Consider the following 11,836-nt stretch of genomic DNA (forward strand, 5'->3'; position numbering starts at 1 on the left):
ACTACCCAGTGAGGCTCCAGAGGAAGTCAGACTGAGCTACCACCCACTCCCAGCGCTTGGTGCTCTCTATGTGCCCCACATCTGACTGAGCACCTTCCAATGTGTTGAGGCATCTGAAAGGCCACTGCCCTGCTCCTGACCACTCTGATTCCATTTCACTGCTGACAGACACCCAGCCCAAGGTTGTTCCCAGATGTTCTCACCATTCTTCTCAACAAGGAGTGGTTTTTGCCCTTCAGAGGCTGGCCTCATGGGACCGAGTGGCCTCTGGGCCCTGGACAGCCATGGGTCTCCCTTACCTCACTGGCTGTGCTAATCGTTTTGATGCATGTGTCCCCCTGACCTCCTGTCCCCCAGCCCTCCCTTGATCAGTGCCCACACAGGCTACAGTGAAAGAGACTATCACTTCTATTGACAGACTGGCACATGTGTAGAGGTCACACTGAGAAAGGTGAAGTATCAGACAAATTGTATGCTGACGTCAAAGTCAGTGCCTTGCCAAATTTTCAGGCTTCTTGTGAGACAAGTACTACATATATTTGTTATTATTTTTGTCACCAACATCCTCAATACTTGGTATAAGCTACATATCCAGTATGGAGAAGGGGAAAAATTCTTAGATTTCAGTGTGAAACAGTGATGGTGAGATTCGGGCCAAGAGGGGCACAGGTATTCTGGGTGCAGACGGGTGAAATTGCAGAGATAAGACAGTCCCAGCAGTAAGTCCTGTCCCCAGCAGCCTCACTACCTCAGCCCCACTCCCGCCCCAGACCTTGAAGGCATGAGCCCTGCATTGTAGGGTCTGGAAGCAGTTGGGCAGAGATGTGGGGTGGTGTCGATCTGATGCTCTCCTGCTTTCCTTATAGATTGCAAAGGAAGATGCCATCCTGCCAGTAGCTCTCTTCCCATCTCTCTGTGAGCTCATCTTTCACAACAACCCTCTGGTGACCCATACGCGAGGTATGGTACCCGCAAAGCTGCCCCCTGAACCCAGTCCCCAAGAAGCAATGTGGAGAACCTCATCCCTACCTCAGTGCCAAGCCCTGCTCTGCTCTGTGTCGTGGGCGGACAAGCTTCATAGTGCACTGGGGGCTGTAGAAAACAGCGGACACTGCTGAGCACATGCTCTACTCTGACTCATCCCAACAGCAACCTGTGAAGCAGGCCTTATTGTCCTTATGCACAGAGGATGAAACTGAGGATCAGAGTGAGTCAGTCTGCCCAAAGTCACACAGCAAAAAAAAAAAAAAGAAGGCAGCACTGGGACTGGAATACAGAATTATCTAGATCCTGTGTGAGCTCCATAACGACACTCTGCTCTGTGGGATAAGTCTGCTGCGACCTCACTCCCCACTTCCCAGCTGGGAAGGAGCATGAAGCCGAACTGCAGAGCCCTTCCCCTCCCAGAGCACACTGAATGCAGTGGCTGCCACGTCAGTAGTGGAACCCACTGTCCAAGATGCAGCAGCTGGAGGCATCTTAGAATCCTGGGTCTCTGGAGTGACACTGGGGTATTCTAATCTCTGCTCTAAACTGTCTTCATTGCCTCGGGCAAATTCCTTAACCTGTCTGTGCCTCAGTTTCCTCATCGGTCAAATAGGCATAATATAGGTTTCTACCTCCTAGGGCTGGTGTGAGAATTAAGTAAGGTTATACATGTATATGAACAGTGCCTGGCACATGGAAGCCCCCAGTAATTATTAGCTAACAAAATAATCTTATTTTCCCATCATGGTTCCAGGGGTCCCACCACTACTAAAAAGCTTTCTCCAGGAGCGGCTGGGAATCCACTTAATTCGAAGGAAGATAGTAAAGGCTAAGCATCATATTTCGATGCCTCGGAAGGACTCTCGGAAGGTAAGGCTTCAAAGGCAGGACCCCCAAGCCCAGAGGGAGTGGAGTCTATTTTAATGCTACAGATCAGCCTGGCAGAAGAACCACTCCCACCCTCAATGCCTGGGATTCTTCTGTTAGGTTTGTAATAGCAGTTTTGTCTTCTCCTTCCCTCACTGTAAAACATACATATATACCCAGGAGAGGTAAGACAGTCAGAGACCCAAAAATCAGAGTAGGGAGGAGTATGGGAGGGCATTGAGTCTGATCCCCTAATTTTCCAGAGGAACTGAGGTCCAAAAAAGACACTGTGGAGAAGTGGGGGGAAATCAGTCAGAAGACCCATATGTCAGTCTGGTGCCATCATTTTTCATAGCTGCCTAAACTTGGGCAAGATTTCCACTCTCTGAGTATCAGCTTCTCAACTCTAAAACCTCTGAGTTGCTGAGAGGACTGGATGAAATTGATACATTATTAACTCCCCAAACCTCCTACCAGTGCAAGTGACGGTAACCCCTGGTATCATGAATGGCTGTGCCAGCCCTAGAATACGTATCTCCTGCCTGACTCTTGGGAGGCATTTCATGGTTGGAGAGCGGTCTGCCCCCTCGGTATCTCCTCTCAGCTAGTGGTCCAGACTTAACTTCTAGAATGCCATAAAGTAAGATCCTTTTCATCCGAAGGATTTCAGAAATTTCTGTGAAATGCTTCTCCCTCCTGAACTTTGTCTTCCTACAGCCAAAAACTGGTCTGGGCATTGCTTACCCCAAAAGTTAAATAAAGATATTCCCTAGGCCCCTCCCTCTAGAGTCTGCCTGTGTACAGCCAAGCTCTTGTCTTGAGCCCTCAGGGGACCAGAGCAGCATTTAAAACCAGCAGTAGAAATCCAGAGGGTTTCCATCATCTTTGCCCCCGTCTGCTGCCTCCTCAAAGAGTCCTACTACCTCCCTTCCCGTCAGGCAGCTGGGGAGGGGCGGAATCGGGGTGAGCCAGATGCTCAGTACGTAATCCTCTCTCCCATGTACAGAGCACCCATGCTGAGAACTTGCACATGCACTCCCCCATAATCCTCACCACAGACAAGGAAGCAGGCTGAGAGAGGTGACATAACTTAAGGGAGTGTAGGGGTCCAGGGGCACCACCATCGTTCCAACTAATGGAGGATATACACACATACCAGTGGCAAAATGAGAAACGAATCAATGCTCTGTAAGTGCTGTCTAACGTCCAGCACGGGCTACGCGGAGAGTGTGGTGTGGGCTGCAGGCAGGCTGGAGATGCCTGCATGTCCCCAGTGTGCTCCCAGAGCGGGGTTGGATGTACAGCCTTTTACTCAGTTACATAGACCAAGGTTGCCGGCACTCCTTCCTACGAGACTTGGACAGGACAGGGAGAAAATGGAGAACCTGCCAGAGCAGGCCTGGACCCACCCAACGTGGAACCAGAAACCAGTGTGAGGCTTCTGAGTGAGAACACAGATGGAAGATAACATGGCCTGCCCTGGATGCTCAGCAGTCGCATACAGGACCCAGTGACTCTCATCCTCTGGCCAGTCAGATTATCCAGTCTTGCTCAGGAGAGTGGTGGTGGGATAGAGGAAGAGCATCCCCAGCACTCCTCCAGCACAAACCTGTGAGAGGGAGAAATCAGTGTGGCCCCTTCCCCACCAGCTGGCAAATAATGGCACTTGTTTTGGCCACTGTGAGGCATGGGTTCTGAGAAAAGACTGGGTCCTTCAGGCTTCAAAACTGAGATTTTATGTATATCAAAAAGGAAATACTTTCTTAAAAAGAACCTTATTTTATAAAATAGTCATCCTTCCCATTCCCTAGTTCACCAGGCACATTTGAACACACCATTGAGATCTCACATGGGAAAACTCTGCAAGATAGGCAGGCAGGGACTGTTTTCCCCTTGTGTGAGCTCAAAAGGTAGACTGTGCTTGAGATCTTTCCACTGCACTGCATGGCCTGTCAAAGTACAGATGTAAGTAGACTAAAGACTTCTAAAAAAGAATAAGCAATCCACCAGGTAACTAGGGAGGGGAAGCAGAACTAAGCCCAGCTGAGGGAAGCTGGGCACATGGCTCTCTCCTGGCAGATGAGCAGAGGCGTGGAGGGGAGATGACAGGCTTTTGCTAATTAAGAAAGCTGACAGTTCAGTGGGAAAGAAGTTATTTCCTTGGGTCTAAACCCTGAGAGAGATTTGCCTTATAGGTCTTTATATAAGGTGCAGGGACTGACACCCTGATAGGGGCCTGGTGCTGCCACCTTCCAGAAAATGTGGGACCATCTCCCCCAGGCCCTCCTAGGAATCCCTGAGGAAGGTCATGGGCACTGCAGGACACCTTGATCAGAGAAATGAGGCTACTGAAGGGCAGAGTGATAGAGTCAAGGATCCATAATGAGGCCCAGAGCCTCTGCCACTGAATAACTCTGTGACCTTGGACAAGTCATCTTACCTCTCTGAGCCCCCGTTTCCTTGTTTATAAAATGAGGACATTTATTCACTGGGTAGTTTGAGGTGTAAATAAAACATAACATGTCATGTACGGGGCACATCGTAGACGCCCACTAAGTGTGATTTTTGTCCCTTCCCTCCCCATGAGACCTACCCCAGTGCTTTGACCATTATACTGGTTGGCCTTAGGCTGCTTATGTCCAGAAGGAGAGGTTCTGACTAGGAAGCAGACCAATTCAGCCCTTCTCCCATGACAGGTGAAAAATCAAGTTCCCAAGGTGCCAAAGCAGCCTATGATTCTCCCTCAACCATCCTTGATGATCAAGTCTCCCTCAAAGGAGATGCTGGAGTCAGAGGCAGAGCTGACTAAGGAGCCGCCTGCCACCAAAACCATTTCTGTGGAGCGAGAGATGCCCATCGAGGGCCCGGGGGGCCTTCCCATACCCCACCGAACCTTCGTGCCACTGCCTCCCATTTGCTCCAACTCCACTGTGCATAGTGAGGAGACATCCCACCGGAGCGATGCTGCTGGCCGCCTCAGCCCAGATCACCTGTCAGATGAGGACACCAAGAGCACAGAATCCATCTTCTTGACCCAGGTGCCTGGACCCAACCTGCTCCCGCCCAGTTGTTCCCACCTCCCAGGGATTTCTGTCCAACCCTTAGATGGATGAACTGCTATAAGGCAATTAGAACTAAGCACAAGGCAGATCTGGAAACCAGAAAGCAGCACCCTTGGCAGGGCCTGCAAGCCCCTTCTGGGAGTTTGGAGCCCCCCACTGATCCAAGGTTACTGGTAGGGACACCCATGGGAACAAATCACGGTCCTCCTTTCTCATCACTTGCAGACCATTCCCCAACCCCAGCCTGGGAATGGCTCTCCTGGTTCTTCAAGACTTATCTCGGGTTAAGGTAACAATCCCTCCAGGAAGCTTCCTGGCCTCCTAGGCTGTTCTAGAGCTTTCTGTGGGCTCACCCAGCCTCCCCTCTGTTACAGCATTCATCTCAGTGTATTGTCATTGTCTTCATGTCTGCCTCCTCAGCCCAGGCTTGGGTCTTGCCCTTAACAGGATCCAGCATAGGGACCCACACAGGGCTCAGAGGTGTTAATGGAATGCATTTTCTTTTCCTTCTTGGGCACAGGTCAGTGGGTTATCTTCCTCCATCTTCCGGAGGGATGATTCAGAGACAAAGGAGAAAGACCAAAGACCGTCATCCACAGCACCCAGAGAGGCCAAGAGTACTCAGAAGCCCCCATCTGCCTCTTGCCCCAGGAAGTACCATGGCTATGAGGAGCTGCTGACAGCCAAGCCTGACCCCACCTTCATTGAGCCAAAAGGTATGTGAGGAGAATGTCTCTAGGGCAGGGAGCCCTCTCCATGACCCAGAGCAAGTCAGGGCAAAGCTAAGGCTGGTACCGAACACTGTTTTCCAGGCCAGGGTGCCATTTTCCATCTGAATGTCTGTCAGAGGGCCCCTGGGGGTGTCCTTGTCTAGAGCCCTACTTGTCAGGACCCCTGGCCTGGACCTTGATTGGCTTTGAGGGAATCACAGCTGTTCAGAGATTCCAGCCATTCTGAACCTAACTGCTTTGGTTGGAAGTCTCTCCAGGAAGGGTTTAATGAACAAACACTCAGACTAGTCAGATTCCCCGGGTCCTCCCCAGCCCAGTTAATCCCTAAAATGAACATCCAGAATCCTCCCTGTTTGGTTTGAGACAGGGGAGGCAGCCTCTTCTCCCACCCCTTATTTTGGACTGATGTGTTTTGTACTGGTGCTCAGCTGTGCTCTCCTGGCTGTCAGTCTCTGCAGTGTAACCCTCCGAGGTTAATGGGTTTCCTTTCCCCACTCTTGTGCTGTTTTTCCATTAGGACCTGTTTTTCCATTAGGACCTGTTCAGTGATACAAGTATTCACTGAATGATGGCACCTCTGGCACCACCACAGATCAGGCCAGGATATGGGAACAGTGTCTTCTTGGCTAGAAAGGGTCTTCTTGGCGCCCTCCATCCTTTTACCCAGGGCTGCTTTGAAATGGGGAATGAAGAAGTCAGAGGAGGCATCCAGGAGGAGGGGGATGTGCCTTGACTCGACCTCGTCCTTTTGACCTAGGAATCCAAAAGAATGCACAGGCCTTGCAGCACATGTTGAAACACCCGCTCGTGTACCGCTCCAGCAAGCCCAGGCTGGATACTCTGCAGAAACACTATGTTCCCAAGGAGAAGCGGGTACGCCTCCACCTCACTGCATGTGAACCGCCCCTGGGGACCCTAAGGGACAGAAATGGCTCTCACTTGGGACCTTCAGGAGCCATGCTTTTCCCTGGTGCCCCCAGTTCGCCCCTGCCTGTCGTTGTGACTATAGAGGAGGTGAGGCCACGAAAGCCTGAGCCTGTGCTAACACTCTGCTGTCTCACCTCCTGTCAGACCCAGAGGACCCCCATTCCGCCCCCACGGAAGACTCGGGCCCAGCTGCTGGATGACATCCTCATTCGCATGCGGGACACCCAGAACATCACAGAGGCGCCACTAGGTATGGCTCCGGCCCCCGTCCTCAGCAGCCAGGCTCTGAGGTCTAGCCGTTTACTCCGCTGCTGGGATAAGGCAGAGGGCTTGTGTCGGAGCAGGAAGAGCCCTTTAGAGCATCTGCCTGGCCTTCCTGTGTGCAGATGGAGGAACTGAGCCTGAGTGCGGCAGAGAGCTGCCTGAAGTCACAGCATGTTACCAACGGCTTGAGACAGATTCAGAAGGCGATCCCTCTGGCCTTCTAGTGCCCAAGCTGGAGAGACCATTTTCAGGCCCTCAACATCCTCTTCCCACTCCATCCCACTTTATGGAGGAGCTCTGGACCCAGTCCCTGCTGCTCTGGGATAGGTGGGACCCCAGGTGACCTGGGTGTCCCTCCTGGCTTTTCTCCCTACAGGAGCCGTCCTGCGCCAGCGGACAGAGCGCCGGCTGGTGACCCAGAAGCAGTTCCTGGAGGCCAAAAAGCTGCTGAAGGAGTTCCGTGCGCGCTACCGGCGGCTGGTGCGCTGCTCGCTGCGGTCAGTGTTTGGGACCACAGCGCCGCCCCAGGCCCGCCCAGCACTGAGCGGGAGCCAGCCTAAGTTGGGCCACTTCCTCGAATTCATGGATGAATTCTACCAGGAGCCCACAGCCAATGACTTGAAAGGCTAGGGCTGTGCACAGGGCCACGGGTGCCAACTAGCCTGTGCCCTGCGCCCTTCACAAGGGTGCCACACCCTTGACCGCTGCTTGGGACGAGTTCGGGTCTCCAAGCTCTCCTCAGCCTTGCTTGCTGGCCACAGAGAGTGGTGAGCTGGTCAGGACCTCCCCTTCCTGGGCCAGGCAGGAACCAGCCCCTTGTCCAACAGCAATAAAGAGTGCATAGAGCAAGGTAGCCCTCATTCCTTTTTGGAGCCTGGGCCAGGTCATTTCATTGTGGGAAAGAAACCCCAACTGATACACATCCTTAAGAGTCCCATGGGAAACCTGCCTGAGTCACACAGGTGGTAACACTGTAATCCCTCAGAGCTGGGGTAAGCACTGAGACACGGTTGATGAGAGAAGCAGCACAGAAGCTAAGGCTCAGAGAGGTTAACTTGCCCACAGCCAGGTGTGTGTGCGCCAGCCAAGTGTGTGCGCGAGCGGGGACAGGTCCAATAGTGTGTGTCTGTGTTGGGAGCAGGGCTCAGGTGCAAAACTGAGACCTCCAGGACCTTGAAATCCTTGAGGTTCTGCCAGGTCACCTTTTCCACTGTGATGGCAAATGGAAAGGAGAAGAGAGGACTGGGGATTTCCTTGTTACATGGACATCACCACAAAGTTGGGACAAGTTGAGGGAAGGGCTTACATGGAGTTTCCCAAGGTCTTCTAATCCAGGATGCAAACCAAAGTCCCATGTGCAAATACAGTGGGATGTGACTCTAAAACTGGACTGTGGACTGTGCAGGGGCAGCCTGGACGCAGGGTAAGCAAGCTAGGTCTGGTCAAGGCAGCCGAAAGGGCTGCTCCATTACTGTGCGTGCACAGTACTCCGCACCTACTGCAGAGGAGGGTCAGGAGGCGGTCACTGGGGCTGAATTCTGGAGAGTGCACATGGGGATGGACACTGGGCATGACCTCGTCACCTAGCCAATGATTGCTCCTTGGACTGCTCTTCTGGAGGTGCCTACAAGCCAGACCTGGGGCAGGCCTGTAGTTCCCAGGGTCCAGGAAGCAGTGGCATAGAAATGAAGGATCCACGGCAAGGCACAAAGTCTCACAACCTAAGGTGTAATTAAGGCGATTACAGAAGTAGTCTGGTTGCCACAGGTCTGTGGTGCAGTATCTGCTGTATCTTGAGTGTGAGACTTATTAGGAACAAGTGTTCGCATGCTATCATACTCAACCACAGCCACAGACAGGGGGCCAGATACATATTTACACCAAGCTGTGTCATACCAGACATACACATTCAAGTTCAGACAGTCTCATGCACGATCACACACATTCTCATAGACATACCAAGTTACGAAGTCAGTTACATCTCACTCACACAGGCACCTGGACCAATTCAGGTAATACCTACAGTGCTACCCTCCATGGCACTCCTGTGCTGGGGCCTGTTGCTGAATTACCACATTGGATCACCCAGGCCCAAAACCACCCTTCTGCTAACGTTAGGAAAGAGAATCCACCCCAACATTCACGCTGTAAACCTCACTAGGTTCGAATTCAGGAGATCTGGGATGCTCCCTTCAGCCAGAAACACCTATCAAACCATAAGCTCACAGGCCTGAAAGGCTCCTGAGAACATGCTGTCCCAGCTTCAAGGCAGGAAGTCTCTTGCTGTCTCCCCAGCAGACCACTGTTTGTGCTTGCACATCTAGTGACAGGAAGCTCATTCCCTCCAAACGCTGTTCCTTCCTTTGTTGGGAAAACTATTGGATGGCTCAAGTCATCAGGCTAAGCATCTGCGCAAGTCCCTCAGTAATCCTAACTCTGCTTTTTGGCCCAGAGCATATCTGCTCTCTCTGCCCAGTCAGGCCAGTCCTTTACCTGTATGAGACTATCCTAAAGCAGTTATATTTATCTAGATCAGATGCTCTTACCTTTCTGTTATTCCACATGGATACCATCTGAATAAACTGGTTTTCCTATAATTTTGAATGCTGAAGCAAGACATTCCAATATGGGGCATCTTCTAGAGCAAAAATGGCACCAGAACTCATATAGTCTACACTTAGCCCAGATTTGCTTGAGATTGCTCTCCAGAGATAAGACTTTGACCAGAAACAGAACATTCATGAGTTTGCTTTACTGTATTCTCAACTTGGGCCTCTCCTCAGCCTGGCAAACCTACATTGAGGAATGCACTTTAGTACTGTTCAAATAACGCATCATCCCATTTGGTCTTGTGTGGGCAGAAGCATTCCTGATAGGCATGCCCTGAGTCCTCTTTGTCAGAATGCTCTTTTTGAAGAGTTGGAGAGGAGGCACCTAGCAGGGGCACTGCCAAGGATCAAGGCCCCTTCTGTGCTGTACTGCAGACAGCAGGTTGAATAAAACCAAAATCCAAACCATTTTCTTTCTGGGTAGAAGGGGTAAGGCCTTAAGGATAACTGTATGAAGAATTAAGAGTAAATAAATAGTACATCAGTCACACACAGACAAGAAAATCCATTAGTTGGCACTTGAGACAATCATATTTCCCTTACATAATTATCCATTCTCACTGGAACTTTTAAGGTTCTGCTGGAGGTTAAGGGTTGAACCACTGAGCAAAAGCCCCTGCCCCCACTAGTGGCAAAGCGTGGGGAGAGGGCAGGGCCAACAAGGGAGAATCTGCCACCATCTGGAGCCAGGGCCCAAAAGCTGCTCTTGAGCTCTCATGGCTTGATCTTTGAGGAGTATACCCCCTTTATTATTTTTACCCTTTATTAAATGAGAGGAAAGGAAGAACAAGAAGCCTGGCCTTGCCTTGGCTTTGTCCAACTAATTCTTAAGACCCCAGAAAAGGTAGAAAGGGAGGCACCCCAGTTTGAGGTTGCCTCCCACAACTACTGAGACAAGGTATTAAGGAAGCATTTACTCACAAATCAAAGTGTGTAAATATTTTTCTTAGGGAAAAAATACTGATAATACATAGAAAAATGTGCACATTCAGTCTTGGCACGTTTCCTTCATCCAATATAACCAGTTTCTAAACTGAAGACTTCTGTATATGTGTCTTACTGTGGATGACTTGTGTCAGGATGCATTTCTGGATCATCTTTGGAGGACAGTCTTCAAGCAGCCTCTTTTCCTAGTATCCCACCCCTCAAAAACCAGACCTGCTTCCTCATTGGCACAGGAATAAGTCATTCTCATTGAGTGACAACATAAGTAGCTATATTTACTTCTAAAAGCCAAGCCAAATGACCAATCTGTGGGTTGATGAGAAAAGGCTGGCCAATAAAAATTAAGTCCCTATGGAGTTTTTGATTTTCAAAGAAAAATAAAGGGCTGACTGGGTTCTAATCCCTGGTAGTTTAAAATGACAGGCTGTTCAATCAAAATACATCACTTACCAAGATTTCATGTTCACATTACTCTCACTATAGTGGGGGAGGGGGGGGTCCCTACCTGGGTGTGTATTCAAGGGATCTGGGTACATTTTAATTCTATCTGAAAAAAAGCAGGAAGAAAAAGCTGTTAAAATAATCATTTGGATATCTCCTTCATTAGCAAATTGTGTGTGTGTGCAGCTCAGAGGACTTCATTCAGACCCTATATAGTACAAAATATGACCCAGTGCACTGAACCCCAAGTTCCTTGTTTCTTAAAGAGAAGGAGGGCATCAGGTGGGATAGTGTGACTTGGGTAATTCCCATGCCCATTCCAGCTATATAACATTTTGTGATTATGATCCAGCCTTCATTTTTCTTCCCCTCCTTACCAGCTGGCCTTCCATCTTAATGGAAAGCCATGCAAGAAAAAGGAAAAAATCCCAAGTTGCTGCCAGCTTTGGTGAGAGGTCTGGTTCGTGGAGAGGTTGGTAGGTTGCTAAGTTGAGATCTGAGTCTCCTCTGACCATGTCAGTGATCCACAACCTTCCTCATTTCTCGGGGCTTTATGCTAAAAGCAGCTCCTGGAGAACTAAAATTGTCCTATAATCGTGGGAGGAGAAAGATCATTCTCCTCTGGTAAAGGTACTTCAGAAACAGAAAGTAATATTGCAGTCAAGTTCACAGAACTGACGGGGGTATCTAAAATGTCCAAGGGTGCTGGACGATACCTTGAATGGGCCATCCAAGATCATCACTATGGCCCTTTATGAAACCATTAACAAACTCTCCAGCCACACATACATTCAAATACATTCCAGGAGACACTGAGTTCAAGAGCACGGACTGTCCTTTCCTTCTTTATATCCATGACCCCGCACAGGGTCGGCAAAGGTTCAAAACTCAGGAAATATCTGTCAAATGGAACAAAAAGGATGAGCAGCACAGCCTTCGGTCATCAGCTTCACCAGTCAAACCAGTGGCAGCTTTCCATCTTAGTCAGTTTGTAATCACATAG

General features: G+C 50.1%; 1 protein-coding gene across 7 annotated transcripts in view; it reads left to right on the plus strand.

Annotated features, from left to right (window-relative positions):
* XRRA1 (X-ray radiation resistance associated 1) overlaps positions 1–7,746 on the plus strand; it is a 67,226-nt gene extending 59,480 nt beyond the window's left edge. For 6 of the 7 annotated variants that reach the window (XM_065944140.1, XM_065944143.1, XM_065944142.1 and 3 more), the window contains 7 exons: positions 867–960; positions 1,742–1,857; positions 4,551–4,892; positions 5,437–5,632; positions 6,405–6,520; positions 6,719–6,824; positions 7,215–7,746. In XM_065944140.1, coding sequence (XP_065800212.1) covers positions 867–960; positions 1,742–1,857; positions 4,551–4,892; positions 5,437–5,632; positions 6,405–6,520; positions 6,719–6,824; positions 7,215–7,468 — 1,224 coding nt within the window. In that variant the 3' untranslated portion in view covers positions 7,469–7,746. The remainder of the gene's footprint in view (positions 1–866; positions 961–1,741; positions 1,858–4,550; positions 4,893–5,436; positions 5,633–6,404; positions 6,521–6,718; positions 6,825–7,214) is intronic. The other variant, XM_065944144.1, reaches the window with a different exon arrangement.
* Positions 7,747–11,836: the final 4,090 nt, after the last annotated feature.

The sequence above is a fragment of the Muntiacus reevesi genome, chromosome 9 (assembly GCF_963930625.1).
Source record: "Muntiacus reevesi chromosome 9, mMunRee1.1, whole genome shotgun sequence".
Taxonomy (NCBI): Eukaryota; Metazoa; Chordata; class Mammalia; order Artiodactyla; family Cervidae; genus Muntiacus; species Muntiacus reevesi.